At 40.1% G+C, this 20,960-nt stretch overlaps 1 protein-coding gene across 2 annotated transcripts in view; it reads right to left on the reverse strand.

Annotated features, from left to right (window-relative positions):
* Positions 1–8,914: 8,914 nt before the first annotated feature.
* The window catches only part of traf4a (tnf receptor-associated factor 4a), a 42,088-nt gene continuing 30,042 nt past the window's right edge, over positions 8,915–20,960 (reverse strand). For both annotated transcript variants that reach the window (XM_039785824.1, XM_039785832.1), the window contains 5 exons: positions 19,576–19,680; positions 19,284–19,445; positions 18,237–18,398; positions 13,549–13,704; positions 8,915–11,743 (listed from right to left, as the gene is read on the reverse strand). In XM_039785824.1, the coding sequence (XP_039641758.1) occupies positions 11,111–11,743; positions 13,549–13,704; positions 18,237–18,398; positions 19,284–19,445; positions 19,576–19,680 (1,218 nt within the window). In that variant the 3' untranslated portion in view covers positions 8,915–11,110. The remainder of the gene's footprint in view (positions 11,744–13,548; positions 13,705–18,236; positions 18,399–19,283; positions 19,446–19,575; positions 19,681–20,960) is intronic.

Here is a 20,960-nt window from a genome sequence, read left to right on the forward strand (position 1 = left end):
TGTGTTTAATGGCCTAATCAGATGAATGCCTCATCTGTGGGGTTAAGAGGTTTAGGATGAATCAATGTGTAAGACAACAGCTTCCTTGTGTGTTCCAAAATAACTTTATACGTCACTTTAAGCTAGCCAATACCTGCTAATTATTTTACAAAACTATATACACTCCAGAAAATGGGTGATAGAAATAAACCAACATGTCTTTTTTTAGTCTGGACTGAAATATCTTAAGCCTTTTGCTCTGCTCATGTATCTGCCATGTGGCCTTTTACCATACGACCAGATTATGGGTTGCATGGTTGGGGCCACAGAAAGCCATTACTTAGGGGCTAAAGGCTGGAGTTAAGATTATCTGCAGGACTTCAGGCCAAAGAGATTTGATTCCACAAGCACAACACAACACTGTGTTTAGCAGTGAGAGGATTCTGGGGTGGCAACGGTTCAATCCAAGATTAGGCTAATTTAATTCTGGTTGATGAGCATTTTAGTTGATTTTCTGGGGAAATTGTACTATTTCCCTATCAATCCTGTCTTGAGTGAGTTAAACTCACTGTTGGCCATAACTTTAAACTGCAGACAGTCTAATAAGAAACACAACTTCATCTGTGACAATGATAACTTAAAAGTCACCAAATGAGTATTAACATTGGCCTAGTGGAGTTATAAACAGAAGTGTGTCCTTTTCACTTGGGATATGACTAAATTAAAATTGAAGATCTGCCTGGGAGTGGAATTTGGAAAATAAAGTAGAGGATAGCATGCCACAGGGACACCCAGTAAAGTCAGAGTGAAGTTCTTCAACAGAGGTTTTGATGTGGATGACCAGGAAGCCTCCAGAGGTTCACACGCTGCTGGGATCATTTGTCATCATGAATGCCGACTCATGTAAGCAATGGTCACTGAAAGGCTCTTTCAGGTTCACCAACTCAAACCACGTACACACTGCACACATGACCATGAAAGTTAAACATGCATTGTTTTATCTGAGAAGGTGCTTATTAAAATGCCAAACCCCAGGAGTGACTTTTATTCTCAGATCTCCACAGAGAAAATAGCTTTAAGAAAAAAAAGAAATTCACACACTGCATGGAGGAACATTTTTAGCTTTGCTTTGTTCACTGTAATAGTTTGTTATATTACACAAAGCAGTCAGGGAGAAATATTAAAGATAGACCTCATGGACTAAAATATCAGGCAAATTAAAATATGCAAAAAGTAATAATTCAATCTAAGTGTTTTTGTAGCAGCAGATAACTGCCTCTGCAGAATAGTTTTGCTATTTTGGCCCTTAGGCTACGTCAGTTTGCAAATGTTTTTAATTTTCTATTACAGTTTCTTTTTTCTACAAAAATGTTCTCTTAATGAAATCTTAATTTCTTTAGTGCCACAGTGCTGTGCTCTTTCTTCAAAATCAAAGGCACGTACATTCACTAACTTTGTTCACGCGGTCAGATTTATCATAGTCATAATTATTTTGAATCACAAGGACATATCAGGAAGCAACATATTTAAGAAACCACGATCTAAACACTCTTTTCTCTTGCAGTAAACAAACAGAGGTTGATGGACTCTCACACCTCTCTGGATGTTTACATCAGAGCTGTTGGAGAATCCTCACAGAGGTGTCAAATACTGGCTGTTTTTGTGTGGTGTTGATTCAAATATCCATGATGAGCAGAGTAAAGTCTGAAAAGATTTCGCAGGCCCTTTTCATGCCATCTTTGCAATACATCTTCCTTTAGTAGTTTCTTACTGAACAAGTGAGAAGAAAGGAAAATTAGCTGGGGTTGAGGTTTCCAGTGGAGGTAGGGCAGTGAAAAACTCAAATATAATACAAATGTATGAGGTCATGCAGCATCATAAAAGCATGCATATGAGAACACACAATAGTGCACAGCAGTGGTGTCTGAGAAAACATTTGGGCCGGCCTGTGAAAAATGAATTTTCTTTTGTTTAAGTCTATATTTTCCATCATTATCCTGCTATGACAAATCTACAGAGGTGATACCAAAAAACAACAAAAGAAACTCAAATATTTCTTTTATTTATCAATACTAGCCTATGAGCATGGGCTTGACATGGCAGGCACATCGATCTGTGATAAAGTAAAAACTGACAGCTGAGATGTACAGACCTACACTAACAACATGAACAACAAAGCAAAGGAAAAGCAACCAGAACCTAAACAAACAGCAGCTTACAATCTCACAGCAGAAAACGAGTAACAAACAATACAACTATCTCAAGACTTGATCATATTCATTATAATGACCACGGTATTAATTGTTATATTCAACGGCCACGGTGAGCATAGAAGAAGTAGAGATGTATCTACCATGAATGGTTTGTGAAAGGGTTGAATATGAGGATGATTTCATTGTAATCCAGTAAAGTCAAGTTGTTCAGATGAATGCTGGCCATTGGTTTTAATCCTGTTTATTGTAGAACAAAAAAAAAATTTAGTGAATTTGTATTCGGATGAGTATCTATCTTGGGGGAAACTGTCAAGTAACGTTAAGTTGGCCTACATCAATTCTGAAAGAACAGCTGACTGATATGTTGACGTGTCAGTAGGCTACTCCTCCAACCGTGGTTTCTTTACATATCTTGCACATATTTGACATGTTAATTATATAACTTAGTAGCTGCCAATTTTTTTATTTCACCTCACAGTCGGAAAATGTACTCCTCTAAGCACTTGACAACAGAGACAGCCGCTCACAGCGCACACATGATGACACACAACTGTCAAAGGTCAGCCCCGCCCACACCGGTATTCCAGACTTTAACTGGCCAAAAATAATACGTCTCCAGAAAACAAATACCCTTAATTTATTGGGTGTTCATGTGTCTAGCAGCTGGCGGCGAAATTACGAATCCCACTATGACCACGCCAAGGCCCGCCCTACGAAGCAGCTCGATTGGTTGGGGTTAGGCATTTGACCTCGAGTGGTTAAGGTTAGGATAGCCGATTGGTCAGGGGATAGGACCTGAACAAATGGGGTTACGTTACCTTGCCTTCTCATACACTGAACCGAATCAAACCCTAAACCAGAGTTTTTTTGGCATAGTCATGTCATGGATGAAAAAAAATAGTACGTAAATCGTCTACATTTTCAAAACATGTCATTTATTTGCGTAACTTGTTATATTAATCAGAGCCCCTTCTTCACTAACTAACCAGTGACATATACGACTAAAACATTTTTGGGGAAAAAATAGTCTAATTTGCTCACAATAAGAGGTATCTTTTAGCAATGTTTCGCAATAATAAAATTATAATATGGCATCTGTTATGCTTGTGGTTTTAACTTTTCCTGCTGGATTTACTCTTTCCTGCAGTCCTGTTTAGTAGAATCAACACAGTAGTTGTAGCATATTTATCATGATCAAACAGGGATTTCATTGGTGTGTATGGGTGAGCATATAGCCTGTGAAAGCCTCCAGGTTCCTTTGCCCCGGGCCGCTGTGTTATTCCAGTAATACAGGTCAGTGATTGATCCAAGCCCAGCAGCATCATGAAGCTGGCAGGTAGCCACGCTGGCTCTGGCTGACCTTTGACCCCAGGTCACTGCCTCTGGTCTAACTCGACTGGCTTTCAAAAGCTTGCAGGGTGGATGTACATCAGAGAAAATGCATAAATCAATATGCAGGAGAGTTGGTCTTTTTCCCAAAAAATAAATCGTCCAGCTGTGTTTTCTAATTCTGTGCAGTCCAGCTGAAGCCAGCCAGGTCAGTGAGCTCAGTGTGGTCAGACAACCTTTTCATAAAGAGTTGTGGTATACAACTCTTTGTCATCCAGTCAGTGATATAAGAGAAAGGTGCTAGGGAACACTTCAAATTAAATTTCAAAGTTTATGGAGAATTAAAACAAATCAAGCCTCCAGTATCTGTAATATCTTTAGTCTACAAGGCTCTTCGTCAATCAAAAAACACAAAGGCTCACATAGAAAATAACATGTATTGCAGCAGTTCTAAACAGGCCTCTGATTCAATTAGATAAATGTATGTGGTGAGTGTTTCAGATATGTTTTTAATGATTTATGTATGAGACGTGGTAGTTACATACTAAGCTGATGTCATGATATTCACTATGACATAATTTTACACCTTTGCAGTCTTCTGCAGGTAAGTGGATTTATAATAATACAGCTTGGAGGGATGGGTGGAGCTGCCTGTGAGTAATAGAAGATTAGATTTTGGATCAACCCAGAGAGATCGTGCAAGAAGGTCCACAGTGTAACTAGTATATACTGTATTTGGTATCAATAAAACACTTACAGGGTATCAAGGAAAAAGACTGGCATGTTAGGGAATGAGTGGGTAACAACTTTGTGTTTAAGTTGGAAATAAATTGTACTAACAGTATTTCAATCAGGAGAGACTTCCTTGCAATTATGAACAAATGTACGAGTCTCTGGAGCTTGGACTCCATCGAAACCAAATGTCATAAAGGGTTCATGAAACCCAAACATATCCCCCGATGGAGTCCAGACACTGGTGGTGGTGAAGAAGGAGCAGAGGAACCATCGACAGCCGTGGGCGAGACCACCGGTGGTAGAAGGGGAGGAGGCGGGACGCACGCTATTCCTGAAACGACAACTGCCAACCGCGGAGGAGAGAGCAGATTTAAAGCAGGATGTCATGCTGTGATAGGCTCGTGACAAATGGCAGACTCTGATTGGTTTAACTAACAACGACACAGCTGGATCTGATTTGCTACTGACAAGTGACATACCATGAAACAGCTAAACATTATGAGCGATGAAAAAAGGAATATGAAGTCTTCCTGTAAGAACTTACGCTGAGCTTCATTTACTACTATGTTAAACTACAGTTATAGAGGAGGTAGGCCAGTCAAAATAGATATTTCCCACCTGACAGAATAAGCTACCATACCTTAATAATTACAGTAGTGTTAACACTGGGCAACAGAAGGTAACAGTTTCAATATTTAATTAAATTGGTGTATCATATATTTAAAGCATCTAGAGCTGAATTATTGTTCACATGTACTGGTTAAATTAAAAAGTACTAATTTATTAAATGTATTACTAATTCATTAAAGTAAAACATTTATTTCTAGATAGCTCCTCAACGGAAATGTGTTCTGTGCTTCTCCCCCTCTACATATCAGTAAGTAGGCCTACGGAGTAAAACTTTCATTAGTGCCCTAAATGTACAAAGTATTTATACTGAAATATGAGGGCTTTTTCACCCAAAGACCACAGAGACCTTACCCGTAATAAAACACCAAAGAGCTTGACAAAATAGTCTTCACTCAAGGTTCACTCACAGTACTAGCTTTTTTTCCCAGAGCTTTCAACTTCATTTGTCTGCCTCAGTGGATGCAAGTTTTTGTCAACTATTGTTTACAAGGTCAAGACCGAGCCTTCATGCTCAACCAGTGAGCTTCTTGTCGGATGATTCGTCCGTGTGGTGAGTGATCTCCTGCTGTTCAGCTCAGATGTTTCCCACTCCTGAAGGGTTTTTTCACTTTTGTAAAACACTGATTCACCAACTCCCATACACCACAACACCCCTGGTTCAGTTCCTGCACTGTGATGAGGAACTGTTCAACTTCAGCATGAGGGACGACAGCATGGCACCACTTCGTAAACCACAGCAACTCTTTGATGTGTTGTTTTTTTATGGGCGAGGAAAGCCTCATGGGTTGGGCCTTTCCCTGCCTTCACCACCACCACCTCCTCCTCCTCCTCCTCCTCTTCCTCTAACCCAGGTGGCATCTGACTTTCAGCATTGATCAAAGGTCAGCTGAGCTCACCAAGCAGGAACGACACTGATGTGTGCACAGTGTGTATAAGAACATGACTGTACCTGCAAATCATTTACCAAGCGAGTGGTGGGTCATTTGAAAGAGAGCAAAGCCAAAGGGCAGCACTGTACATCGAGCTGCACGTGACTCCGCATTGCATGGGAAACATGGAGCTTGCTAACATGTAATTAGCTGTTACTATTTTCATTCTGCATCGCCCTGAAGCAGCACAGGGCTGTTGGTTGTACACCCCAAGGCAGGAAAATTTGAGGCTGGCTTTTGAGTCTTGAGTCACTCTCTGTATTGGTCTGAGGAGAGACAGAGTGGACTGTCCTGGCTAGAGGACCCCTCCCTGAACTGAATGTTCGCTCTCACTGAAGGGAAACTTAAAAACAGCCATCCTGAATGAAAAACAAGTTCAGTTTTTTTTCAAGGATATTGGCAATATCCTCAAAAAGGAAGACATTGTAGCCTACAGAGGCAAAGAAAAGTCATGCTGTATTCCTAAAACAGATGTTGTTTTCATTTTAAAGCTGAAAAAAGTAGACGGAGAGAGTTGAGATTATATGTTTTAGGAAGACTTTGGCCAGCTATTGTACAGTAAGTGGAAAACAGGACTGTCCTCACAAGGGACCTCTCAATGACTTTGACGTTAAAAGCTCATTTTCCTCTTCCCTAAATCCTGCTACACTGAACATCATCCAAACTGCAAGCAAATGCAAACTCCTGGCATCGCATCAAAGCAGGGCTGGTGTCTGCCTCACTTCCTCTGCTCCTTTGCTTCTCTCCATCTCAAGCAGCATTTGAGCAAACACTACAAAAGAAGCAGGACAGAAACTGCTTTAACCTTTGACCTAGATCACTGAGTATGTGATCGAATTGAAATAAAACCAATTGGCTAATGTGGATTCATCAGATAGAATTTCCAAAATAGAAGGAGTGCCTTTTTTTGGACAAACTTTGCACATGTGACAAGAAAGCTGAGTGGATTATTAAAGTGGACTGTGAAGTACTGATGCTAATAAAATCCTTGGTATGCAACTAGTTTTGAATATTAGTGAGTGAGGAAGGCATGTCAATGTTTTTTGTTTTTTATATGTATCATTACGAATTAATATTAATAATAGATTTCATCAATATATAGTAATGGTGTTTTATGTCCAAGCTCATGTTTTAAAGGCATCTAGTACTTTCTTGGTGGTCAGTAGCCTATAGCTAATTTAGGAAAATAATATAAAGCCAGTCCAGTCCAAAACCAATTATGCTGAGCAAGTAAATAAAGATGGTAAATTAATCATAAAATATTTTCTTTAACAACCCCATTTTTCCTTAACAAGGTTTCTTTTTCATTAAAGGTAAAGTCCAACCAATTTTAAGTTATGTCTTCAAAGGGTCTGTAGGGAAAAGTACAGGTCCACTAATGGCACTTACCCACTGCTAGTAGCAGCTCTACTCTATTCTACTCGGCTCGGCTCGGCCTCGGTGCCCCGTCCTCCTTTTTCCATTGCAGATTTAGTACCGCCTCATGCCTGAGGCGAGCGTGGCTGGTCGTCATAGCGATGTCGCAGGAAACTGGCGTGATCTAACGCGACACACACACAGAACGATGAAGGTGTGTTGTTTTTTACTCCCGGCAAGAAACATTTTGTTTCAAAAGAAGCTGGAGGCATCTAAAAAAAAATACAGCTAGTTAAACTATTTAAAAATGGCGGGGTTGTTCAGGACCCACCCCACCCCACCCCCCCGTCTGTCTCTAGCAACAATGACGCAGCGATTAGTGATGATTCTCTCCGACCAATCAGTAGTCTGCAGGTTTTCACGTCACCTTTTGGTATCGCATCAGCTCGCTGGGAACCTCCACGGAGGTGGTACTAAATAAAGTAGCGGTTAGCCGGTACCAGGGACTTTCTTTAGCCGGTGTGTAAGATCAATTGTTTTTCATTTTCTTCTGATTCTTTCCTGAAGTCAGATTTACAAATATGGTGCCAGTGCGGTTTGACTTTATGAATTTGGCTTCTTTCTGCAAATTCTGCACTGTATGAAATACAAATAGGTAAAACAACTATAATATATGGTATTTTATTTCAATTAAGAAATTGACAAGCACTCTTCAATCAACATATTAAAACATTTTTGCCATCTGTTCAAACTCACATGATGGCTCCTTAAAATAAATACTTTTAAGAGGAAATAATACAGACAGAATATGTGAGGCTCAAACCACAAGTACAAAGAAATTATCCAAATGTCCAAAGAGACAAAAGGGTCTGAAAATTCCCAAAGTCAACCCCGACTCTCCAACGAAAGTGTTTGTATAAAACAGCTAAGTATTTTAAAAAATACAGAATCTTACAAAAAAGTTTTATCTTCTCACTTCTTTAAATCACTGTAAAATATCAGCTGGTATTATGACAAGAAATAAGGAATTTTTCATGTAGAATAATAAAAACAAAGAATGTGCTTCTGCATTTTTACATTAGTATTCACATACGCCATGACTCATAAGTGTACTGGATCATCAGAGTCCTCCACCCCTGTGATGGTGCTATGACGGGGGCAGGTGTATCGCACATCCCTCCAACATCTCCTCGTTGCAACATTGTGTGCCGAGCTGAAGATAGACACCAGTGGCCATGGTAACAACAAAAGGTGTAGTCAGACCCAAGACACCCACATATTTGCAGAGACCATGTCATTAACCATCTTTTCAAAGAGTTCACCAGCCATGCCCAGGCTATGTAAAATAGTTCACTTCACAGCCAAGTGTTCATTGTCTTTATAGGTTATATTACCGGCAGCGTTCACATTTTCTGTATATAAAAAAAAACCCAAAAAAAAACAAAAAAAAAAAACATACTTTTTGACAATTTGTCAACTTTCAAACGGTCCAAAAAAAGAGACTAAATAGCCATCAACGGGAGAGGATTTCAAGAATACAGGTTACAGTACAAAAATGGTCCAGGTGGTAGCACATGAAGCATGCATGTGTTTATGTTGCCCTGCTCACCCCTAAAACTCTCATGCGAAGACATACTGTATAAAAAGGCCACATGGCTTTTCCTTCACTATTAAATGCACGTGTACTCCGACAACTGGCCTCTTTGTCTGCTCTGCTCATCTGAAGACCGACGAAAGGTGCTCCCCTTCCCCTCAGTGGACTTCACAATAGAGTGCTGTTGGAATGAGTCCTAAAACCCAAAATGTATTAGCATTTTTGCACTTCCAGTTCCCTCATCTGGAAGTTAAGGGGTTCTTTAAAAAAAGGCAGTTGCTAACAAGTGGCTGACTGAGACTACAAACGTCATCACACCGAACACGAGAAATCAGTTGGAAGCCGTCAAGCTTTGGTGCATGATACTTTTAATTTTTGGCAATTGCATTTAGGCTAAAAAAATCATAACTATGGTGTTCATGTACAAAATCTATCATCAGTATCATAAACATTCATTTGTTTTTATTTTAAAAAAATGTCGAGGGAACGAGGGCGATGCTAACTTTTTGGGTTGGCCTACAATCCCTGCAACACTCTATAGACACAAAGCCTCGTAGGGTCATTATGAAGTGTGTGTTTGGTACACTGGCATGCTCCTGAAGCTACACAGTTCCTGTGATGGGAGTGGTTAACTACAAGAGACCGATTCAGAGCTTTGATGTTATTGGGTAAAAAAACTAAACAAAAAACAGCCTTGGTTGAGCTTGACAGTTGCATTTTTAGTGCCCAAAAATTGTAGGATTTTCTCAGCAGTAGGAGAGGCATGTTTAATTTTAGTTAAAGGTATAGTTTGACATTTTGGGAAATACGTTTATTCCCTTTTTTGCTGTGTTAGATAAAAAGATTTATACCACTGTCATATCTTTCCGTAGCAGCCAGTTAGCTTAGCCTAGCACAAAGATGAGAAACAGGAGGAAACAACTAGCCTGGCCCTGTCCAAAGATAAAGGACAGAGGATTAAACAATATAAAACAATATATTAAGTGGTTAATTGGTGAGTTTTACATGTGCTAGTGTATAGGTGCAGACCACAACAACTGTGATTAGTCTGCTTGGTAGCATAACATCCATGTCTCTCAGTGGCTGGACAAGCACAGGAAATTCACCCGCCTTCTGCCTCAATCGGTTCAATGGTAGTACACACATAAAACCATTCCACCTTAAAAGTTGCCAGTAGCTGCCGGGAGAAGCCTTTGAGCTGCACAGTGAATGAAATAATTTTTTCTCAGTGTATAGCTAGCTAACTAACTGTTAACTAATGAGGATGACAAGGCAGCAAAACATCCTTTCATTTTATAGTTATATTTTTGTAAACTTGCCATCGTAGGAACAGCAGTTAAATAACCTTTGAAATGAGCCACAATTTGCCATAGGTGCTCTCCGGTACTTAAACAAATAGCACTACACCCCTGCGTACAGCTATAAATCAGCTTTAGGGACCACTAATTAATACATTATATCTCACACAGTTTTAATCCGTACAAAGAAAAAGGCGGTTAAAAATTACAATTTGCCATTTTGCTGAGGGCTATTTCTTGGAAGCAGTTGCTAGGCAACCATTGAGACTCCAGGAAGTTTGCAGTCTTTATGCTAAGCTAAGCTAACCGACAGCTGGCTGTAGCCTTATATTGAATGTGCAGATATGAGAGTGGTATTGATTTTCTCACTTTTCCTTTAAAACAGGAAATTACCAAGATTGGAGATGCAAGTTTCTCACTTGAAAACATCGATTTGATGTTTGTGTGTACACAAACCTCACAAGTCTCTGACCAAGGGCTCTGTGTTTGTTAACGGATCAGTGGGAGTATACTGTATGAGCATGGAAACAAAAGGCAGTTGGGCTCCAGCATGAGTCTGCTGAGCTCCCTCTTCTTTAGATCACCCCAACGGGACGTCTCTGGCCAGCTTCTAACTTTCTCTCTACTCTAAGTGCAGAGGCTTAGCGAAGCCCTTCACCCCTTTTTTCAAATATCTTTTCCATAATCTTTAACATCTGTACTGTGGAAATAACAACAAAAATATAACTTAAGATAAACTCTCTAGGCACTGTTTGATTTCCAAGGCTTTTTGTTGTAGACTGTGATAAAAGGACAACAAACAAAAAATTGAAAAAGGAAACACCAGAGAGTGATGGTTCTGCAGACCAAACACTTTCTCCTCTGTGATATATCAAGGTCCTCCGAGTCAGCTCACACAGCCAAACAGACTCGCTTCAAGCTCTGTGGTGGAGAGGCTGCAAGGGCAGAAAGTTTCTAAAGGGTAAGTGTGTAGAAGTTTTCAAGGTTTAAGTGTCACTTCCAGTCTTTAACCTATCTTTCTCCTTTATGAAAACAAAAGGTTGTATTTTAAGCCATAATCTTCTGTGGAATCTCTATAGAAGCCTTGATGAAGATGCAGTTGTCTCGGATGTAGTTTCTCTTCTTAATCTCCTCGTGAGAGATGAACTTGGGGTAGCCGAAGCCCAGGGTGCTCTCGTCCAGCGAGTTGCGGCTGCTGGAGGGCTTTTGGAAGTTCTTCCAGTTGGGGTCGGGGTTGAAGGTCTCCGTGATGTGCTGGGGTTTGGAAAGTGACGGGTCGCTCTGGTCCATGATGGAGAAAGTCACCTTGTAGGAGAAGGGCCACTCCAGCAGGCTGTCGTACTCTCCGGGCAACACGCGGATGTAGACGGAGAGGTGGGAGCCCTCGCCACTGCCGTTACCGTTCAGGAAGGCAGACACCTGCAGCTTGTAGCCGTAGCGGTGAGTGTAGAAGGGTGGGCTGAAGAACTCGTGGTTGCTTCGGAGCTTGGCCTCCTGCAGTTTGCGGGAGTAGTCGCTGAGCTTCCAGATGAGAACGCCGTCGTGACTGACGGACAGCTCCTCCATCTCTCTCCGCAGCTCCAGGATCTCCTGCCGCTGACGCCCCACCAGGTTACACATCATAGTCAGGTGAGACTTAGTGGTGTCTTCCAGGTGACGACTGATAGCCAGTTTGGGGCACTGCCAGAGAGAAAGCAAAGAGATGAATCATTTAAAAGCTGCTGCACAGTTAGTAAGTGAGGAGCTGCGTAAAAGCATACAGAGGTTACACATACACAGCTATATAAAGTAACACAAAGCTACGATCTGGATCTGTTTATTTCACAACATACTTGGAGCAACTACATTACCCAATTTTGTGTTGTTGTTTTTTTCTACGGCCATTTATACTTCTTGTATGTATATGTAGTTTAGCTGCCCACAAACTAAAATAATAAAATCTTATTTTCACCATGAGTTAATCAAACAATAAAGCATGATTTGCATTTGAACCCCACCTTCAAAAAAGAAAATAACTAGTCTAAACTGGGTCTAAAAAAACGTAATGTTAATGGTCCGGGTGGACATGATTAGTGGAAATATAACGAGGGGTTTTAATAACAGGAAAATACAATTAAGAATTGCATTGAGCTGTATTTGCATGACTTTTCTTTAAAAACTGGAAGTTTGTATATAATAGGAGAATGTCCAGATGAATGTTGAGTTGGGTTGAAGTGTCTCTCTTGGCCATTTTGCATGCATTTTTGAGACAGTTCCTAACTTCAGCTCCTAAACTACTACTACCCCTACGTTGCACACAGTGCCAGGCTTCAATATTAGATCATGAGATAAAAATAACATCTATGCAACATTAGTTTCATCTTCCACTGCATTGATCAACCTTAGTGTTTAGTCAATAGCCTTTATGTTTGCATTTGGGCACAATGGGAAGTCATGCTGCTTTGTGTGTAGCAGTGTGTGTAGCAGTGTGTGTGTGTGTGTGTGTGTGTGTGTGTATCGTATGATGTGATGCGTTTTCAGATTTGACTGAATTATGACTTGAAGAAGTGGTGTCATGTTTGTGGCAAATTGGGATGGAAACAATATAAATATTACTGCAAAAATGTGGATGCTGTTGGTATCCGTTCAGTTCACAGCACATTATCTAAATAATGTATTTGTTTGCATCCATTTACATCCACAGACGAACTTCTATTGATGTGTCTGCCATACCCTGAACAAGATAAAGATGTGAATGCTCTAATTATTACATGTAATGGTCACTCTGCAGTTGTGGAGACATATTTTTGCTTTCCATCTGTAAATGTTATACATCAAGTTTTCCAGATGCTTTGTAATTCCTAACAGAGCGGCGCGGGTATGACGCTCATCTGCCGCTCTTCCTCGAGTGTGTCCACATTTTCTCAAATTGATGTCAGTTTCAAAAATAGACAGAAATGCACAGTATATAGAAGTATTGCTCTCATTAAAATAGACCCTACAGGCACAGTACTGTATGTTCCAAAAGAGAAAAATAATTACTTTGGACACAGTAAGCAAACCATTTCAAGAAAAAAAAATTGTATCGTTATCGGGAAGTACTGGAGTTTATGCACCGATCCGATACCACCTAAAGAAAATCTATGTTAAAGTAGTTTATTTATGTTCTTTTTCCATTATAACTGACTGTCAAACTGGAGAATAATAAAATGTGGCATTCATTGTTTGTGTTTGTTTATGTCTTACAAAGAGTTTAACCTGAGCCAGACCGACAACAAAGATAGAAATAATATCAAATCCATACAGGGATAGTAGTATACAGTTAGTAAACATAATAAAATACATGACACACTGGTATCGGCCGATACGCAAGTTCAGGTATCGGAATCGGTAACGGGAAGCAAAATGGTATTGGGCCATCTCTATAAACAACAATGACAGTAGTAGTAGTGTTAACAGAAAGAAGAAGTCATCTTTTAAAGTTAAATGATAGCGGTCAGTCTTACCCTGTGTTTGCAGCCGGCGTCTTTGAAGGGGCAGAGAACGAGCGCGCTGCCGCAGTTGTCCTTCACATGGTTAGCCAGATCCTCTCGGGCGATGTTGGGTGTGCCGCACTGGTTTGGGCACTGGACAGGAAACCGAGGGCAGTGGTACTGGTGGTTCTGCAGAGGAGTCAGGAACAGTGTTAATGTGTACACTCCTGACCGACAGCATGAGTGATAAGAACACATTCTGCACAGTGGGGTCGCAGTTTAATGGTTGTACAGGGAAAAATGTTCTTGAAAGTAAAAGAAAAAAATACATGTGGTTTAAAAAAATGAGGCTGCAAAAATAGAACAGAAAAGATAGAAAACAACTGATCTTGTAGCCTGAAGCCAAATAAATTATTGGGACCATGCTTCCAATAACACATGCAAATCTGGCAATTAATGTTATAAAACACTGAAACAATTAATGGACAGATAAGTAAATCAGCAGGTAATTTGATAATTGATGTGGCCAGGTTAGTTCAGTTGGTATAGCGGGAACACACATATAGAGGTTTATTCCTCAATGCAGAAGGTGCAGGGTTCGAGTCTGACCTGCGACAGTTTCCTGCATGTCTTCCCCCCCCCCTCTCTCTCACCTTTCATGTCTCAGCTCTTTATCAATTAAAGACGGAAATGGCAAAAAAAGAAATGGCAAAAAAAAAAATCTTTAAAAAAAATTTGATAATTGATTAATCGTCCTTTTTCCCCCGTGGTTATTGCTTTTCGTGCTGCTTAACTTGTTCTTAAATTACAGTAAACTGAATATCTTTGGGTTTTAGATTGTAGGGCTGTCCTCTATTAAAGAAATTATTAGATGACTAACACTCATACGATTTTGTCAACTAATAAATTAGTCGAAAACGACAGATCTGTAAAACTGAGTTTCTCCACAAAGAATCATGCAAAAACACCACTTTAAATCTGCAGAAGTCTCTTGAAAATAAATCATTCAGCATGAAAAAGCATAAAAAATGACTAATCTACCAAATAAATCTCACTAGACCAGTGTTGTAGTCGAGACCACCTAAACCGAAACCAAGTCATCACAAAGACCAGTGTGTATCGAGACCGAGACAAGACCAAGACCAGATTTGTGTTAGACAGCCAGAGCTTCTTCTCCTGTCTCCCACATTCACTTTCTTGGGTGTGAGTGTAAAGGGGGCAGGGAGAGGGGTAAACAGTAACACATTTCAAATTAGATTCAGATTTTAAGTTATTGGTTGCATTTGCAAGTTTTAACACATAGGCGTCAGACAATGCACAGGCAATTGAGTGATATCTCTGCAGTTGTGGTCTTGCCCGGTCTTGAAATAAAATCCAGAGCCCTCTTTATTATTAAAGTGGCCATATAATGCTCATTTCAGATTCATAATTGTATTAAGAGGTTGTACCAGAATAGGTTTACATGGTTTAATTTTCAAAAAACAGCATATTTTTGTTGTACTGCACATTGCTGCAGCTCCTCTTTTCACCCTGTGTTCAGGTCTCTGTTTTAGCTACAGAGTGAGACATCACACTTCTGTACCATCTTTGTTGGGAGGCGCACATGTGCAGTAGCTAGGTAAGATCACATCGCTAGCTGTTTCTTTCTACAACTGCAGTTAGTACAAGGCAGGATTAGCCGTGAGACTTCTTCTAAACGAGGGCGCACTTCCAACTTTGCGTGGAATACCTGCAGAACAGGGACATGGAAGTAGTTCTTTTGTAGATTATGGTGAACTAGTGTGTGTTGTAGCAGTGTTTTGCCATTCAGAACGAGCTAGCATGCTACGGTTAGCCCCTTCGTTTCGGCTAGTGACGCAGATTTTGAACAGCTCCCCCGGAGACTGAAGGCAGGACACATTCAGAAACCGTATCTCACTCAAAACAGCATGGATGTTTTTTTTTCCAAGTTTATGTGTGTGGAAGCACCAGAGACACAAAATAACACCTCAAAGAGTACTCGAGTACTGCAACGCTGCAGTAGACGAAGACCAAATGGACCAATTAGTCGACTAATAGAGAAAATAATCACAAGATTACTAGCCATTATTTTCATTATATTTTCATCTTATTTTAATCAAATAATCATTAAAGGTCCCATGACATGGTGCTCTTTGGATGCTTTTATATAGACCTTAGTGGTCCCCTAATACTGTATCTGAAGTCTCTTTTATATAGGCCTTAGTGGTCCCCTAATACTGTATCTGAAGTCTCTTTTATATAGACCTTAGTGGTCCCCTAATACTGTATCTGAAGTCTCTTTTATATAGGCCTTAGTGGTCCCCTAATACTGTATCTGAAGTCTCTTTTATATAGACCTTAGTGATCCCCTAATACTGTATCTGAAGTCTCTTTTATATAGACCTTAGTGGTCCCCTAATACTGTATCTGAAGTCTCTTTTATATAGGCCTTAGTGGTCCCCTAATACTGTATCTGATGCTTTTATATAGACCTTAGTGGTCCCCTAATACTGTATCTAAAGTCTCTTTTATATAGGCCTTAGTGGTCCCCTAATACTGTATCTGAAGTCTCTTTTATATAGACCTTAATGGTCCCCTAATACTGTATCTGAAGTCTCTTTTATATAGACCTTAGTGGTCCCCTAATACTGTATCTGAAGTCTCTTTTATATAGGCCTTAGTGGTCCCCTAATACTGTATCTGAAGTCTCTTTTATATAGACCTTAATGGTCCCCTAATACTGTATCTGAAGTCTCTTTTATATAGACCTTAATGGTCCCCTAATACTGTATCTGAAGTCTCTTTTATATAGACCTTAGTGGTCCCCTAATACTGTATCTGAAGTCTCTTTTATATAGACCTTAGTGGTCCCCTAATACTGTATCTGAAGTCTCTTTTATATAGGCCTTAGTGGTCCCCTAATACTGTATCTGAAGTCTCTTTCCCAAAATTCAGCCTTGGTGCAGACTTACAGCCACTAGAGCCAGTCCCACAATGAGCTTTCCTTAGGATGTGCCATTTCTGTGTCTGTAGCTATTGAGGAGGAGAGAGGGGGGGCAAGGTGGAGGGTGGGGGTGTGGCTTTGACCAAATGCCACTTGGCTCGTTTGCAAGCCATGATGTCTCTCTCTCTCATGGGTGGGCCAAATTCTCTGGGCGGGCAAAGCAGAGAAAGGGGAGGTAACCTTTCCCCTTCCTAATGAAAAAAAAGCAGAGGGGGGCGGGGGGGGTTTTTTTCGGGACGCAGGGGGGGGGGGAAGGGGAAAAATCAACAAAAGGGGAGGGGGGGCGGGCGGGGAAAAGAGGAAAAAAGGGAGGGTGGGGGGTTTTTGGGCCCCAAAAAAAAAAAAAAAAAAAAAAAAAAAAAAAAAAAATTTTGTGGTTGAAAAAAAAAAAAAAAAAAAAAAAAAAAAAAAAAAAAAAAAAAAAAAAAAAAAAAAAAAAAAAAAAAAAAAAAAAAAAAAAAAAAAAAAAAAAAAAAAAAAAAAAAAATAAAAAAAAAATTAAAAAAAATTAATGGGACAACACTGAAGAAATGACACTTTTCTACAATGTAAAGTATTAAGTTTATATCTTGTATAACAGTGTAAATGTGCTGTCCCCTCAAAATAACTCAACACACAGCCATTAATGTCTAAAACGCTGCCAACAAAAGTCAGTACACCCCTATGTTAAATTCCCATAGAGGCAGGCAGATTTTTATTTTTAAAGGCGGTTATTTCATGGATCCAGGATACTATGCATCCTGATAGAGTTCCCCTTGGCCTTTGAAATTTGCCAAATGATCACATACCCTTCATCATACCTAGAGATTGGCATGGGGTACTTTCCATAAAATCACCTCTCAATGCAAATCAAACTAGCTATTAGGCTAACTGACATAAAACCATGCCAATCTCTATGGTGAAGGGTATGTGATGATGTGGGGCTATTTTAATTCCAAAGGCCAAGGGAACTTTATCAGGATGCATAGTATCCTGGATACTATGCATCCTGATAAAGAGATGATAGAGAGATGATTTTATGGAAAGTACACCATGCCAATCTCTATGGTGAAGGGTATGTGATGATGTGGGGCTATTTTAATTCCAAAGGCCAAGGGAACTTTATCAGGATGCATAGTATCCTGGATCCATGAAATAACTGGCCTTTAAAAATTTGAGGAGACAGCACATTTACACTGTTATACAAGCTTTACACTTAATACTTTACATTGTAGCAAAGTGTCATTTCTTCAGTGTTGTCCCATTAAAAGATATAATGAAAGATTTACTAAAATGTGAGGGGTGTACTCACTTTTGTGATATACTGTACATATATACATATACATATATATACTATATATAATATCCTAGGTATAGGTATAAAACACACATCATGAACGCATTGTAAAACACTTTGTGTCCAAGATTGGGTTATTACATCTCGTCACCAAAATGTGTGGGAAGGGAGAAGGTTCACTGTCTGTTCAGCCTCTGGCCAGATGTGCACAGAGTCAGGTGCTTCAAAACAGCAGGTTACACTAACATCCAGCTGCCACAGGACAGAGACACCATGAATGGCAGCATCCTACAGCCACATCCTGCTCCGCCGGGACTGGAAACCCTCTAGGAGCCACATGCAGGACGGATGACAGGTACAATGATACTGACAGACTCGATCATGCCAAACAAAATGATTTCACTAATAAAACAGAATTAGAGCAGGGATTTTAAAACTGACCTGGATCGTGTCAAACACAAACTCCTTGCCGCAGTACTTGCAGGGCTGTGTGCGTTTGGGACACTCGGCCAGGCCGTGTTGGGACAGCAGACGCCGCATCATCCTCGCCCCACACTTGTTCTCACAGTACACACTCTCCTGGGGACACACACCCTGGTGGTTCTGGAATAGAGAGGAAACGTGATTACAGTTTAGAGCTGGTTTATAAAATCAACACATATACTGTAGATACAGTGGGTGTTACGGTTTACTCAAATGCAGCTTAGAAACTGCAGTTTTCATAGCTCAAAACTGCATTTTAATAAACAAAGTATATTCGCTTCACTTATTCAGAAAATATACTCATCAATCCACACAATCTGTGACAAAGGAAATGCTAATCATTATATTTATTGTCGTTAAAACAATTATTGTGATATTGATTTTGGAAGTTATTGTTGTACTATGCTGCAGTTTTTAAGGAAAGGCACTTTAGGAAGTTTTCTTATTAATTAATTTTCACTAAAATTAGAAGATGTTTTTTGTAGAAAACATATTAAAATGTGCTGAGCAAAGTACTTACAAGAGTATCATTTATTATTTTACTTAGTATTTTAACTCAAGTACCAAGCTAAAACAAATAGTCAATTAATTGACCAGTACAGGAAATTTCTATATTAATCATTATTCCAATCATGTTTTTCTTGCAACAACACCAACCACACAGTGTCTCCAATGTGAGGATTTGCATGTGGGCTAGAGTAAACAGAGGAGGGGAGGAAATGACAGAGGTGTTAGTGAGGAGACTCTGAGGAACTTCATGCCGCTCAGCAAAACACATTTAGCATGAAAGACCCAGTCAAAGCTTCTTTCCTTCTGCCAACACGCGTGTTATTTCATAACAGACTAACACACCTGCATTACTCTCTCCTGCTGCTTTTCACAAAGACGCCTTTCATATAGGCATGGAAATTATGTGGTGTCACTCCGGTTTGTTTACGTCAAGCTCCCGCTGAGTTGGAAAAGGGAAAGAATGAAACTAAAAACAGGTTTGGAGTCGGCGTTTACCTCGTAGGCTTCACCGGTGAACTCGCTGCCACAAAACTCGCACTTGACCTTGCGCTTGGGGCAGTCGTGCTGCAGGTGGTCGGGCAAATCGCGACGCGTCAGCTTGACGGAGCAGCGGTTGGGGCAGGGTATCACATTGAAGGCGCAGGTGGAAAAGTGGCCCTGAGGGAGACACAACAACACACACACACACACACACACACGTTAGGAAATACACAAGTCAGAGTGCTTTTAGTTGCGTTTTTAGTAGAGCTGGAGGGGAAACAAATGAGAGGATATCGAAGCTTCTCACCTGCAGCTGCTTCATCTGGCCAGTCCAGCGGCAGCCCTCCTCACTGTGGATACAGCGGATGGGCAGCGCCAGGATCTGCTGCTCCAGCTCTGGGTCTGGGTAGATCTGAAGAACACAAGCAGGACAAGGTCAGAGAGGCAATGGCAGGAGCTATGCTGGAAGACCGTAATATACCACTTTCATACAGCAAATGTGTGTTTAACATGGGTCTTAATCGGCATTTGACCAATAAACCACGTAAAACCCCATTGGATTAGCTAAAAAAAAAAATATGCATACTTATGAAGCTGAAAACAAGGCTTATACTCTTAGGGCATAAAAAGCTGACATTTTGGAGTAAGACAGGACAGCGGTGCAGTATTTGACCCATACAGGATATTGGATAACAGGGTAATTTAGGTTGTCAGCATTCACAGACTAATTTTTAAATAGTTCAAAGTCAAAGTCAAAGTCAAGTTTATATCATCCATAAAAATGAAAATTACAGTGCTCACACCCGCCTAATACAATACAATAAATACAATACAATACAAAAATTATAAAAATTTACGTTTAAAGTGCTTGTTGTGCTGTCTGATAGCCTGAGGTATAAAAGAGAGAGCATACCGCTTAGTTTGTGTCACGGGAGGCCTTAGCCTACCACTACGTTCTATAACCCTACCAGTCAGATTATCATGAAGAGGGTGACCCGGTTCCCTCATTATTTTCTGTGTCATTTTTGACGGTCTTCATATACTTGATCCACTGTATTTAACTCTCCTACCATTTTTCCAGCCCTTTTAGTCACTCTATCAATCCTGGCCTTCTCGGTTATCCCAGCATTCCCCCCCACAACCCACCACACAGTAGCTCCAAACACTACATATAACTGACATAAAAAACATTCTCACCACATCTGTATTCACCTTAAAGGACTGCAACTTCCTCATACAGTATACCCGTGGACTTAATTTTTTCATCAGTAAGTCAACATGATCTGACCATGTTAGCCTATCATTAAAAACAATGCCCAAATACTTGTATGTGTTCACTCTTTCTATTTCTGATCCTTTACTTTCCACTGCCTCAGTTGTCGTCTTATTTCTCCTGTAATCAATTACTAATTATTTAGTTTTCTTAACATTGAGTTCTAGGAAATGAGTATCACAAAAATCAACAAAAGCTTTTATCTCGTTTTGATAGTGACTATAGTCATCATTTTCAATTAACCCAATGAGCGCTGTGTCGTCAGCAAATTTAACAACTTGACAGCTTGCCTACTGTGGACGGTAGTCTGCAGTGTAAATAGTAAAAAGAAATGGTGATAAAACAGTTCCCTGAGGTGAACCTGTGTTTGTCATGATCTTATCTGACTTAACTCTTGAATTTAGCTTAACAAATTGAGA

This window comes from Perca fluviatilis, chromosome 2 (assembly GCF_010015445.1).
Source record: "Perca fluviatilis chromosome 2, GENO_Pfluv_1.0, whole genome shotgun sequence".
NCBI lineage: Eukaryota > Metazoa > Chordata > Actinopteri > Perciformes > Percidae > Perca > Perca fluviatilis.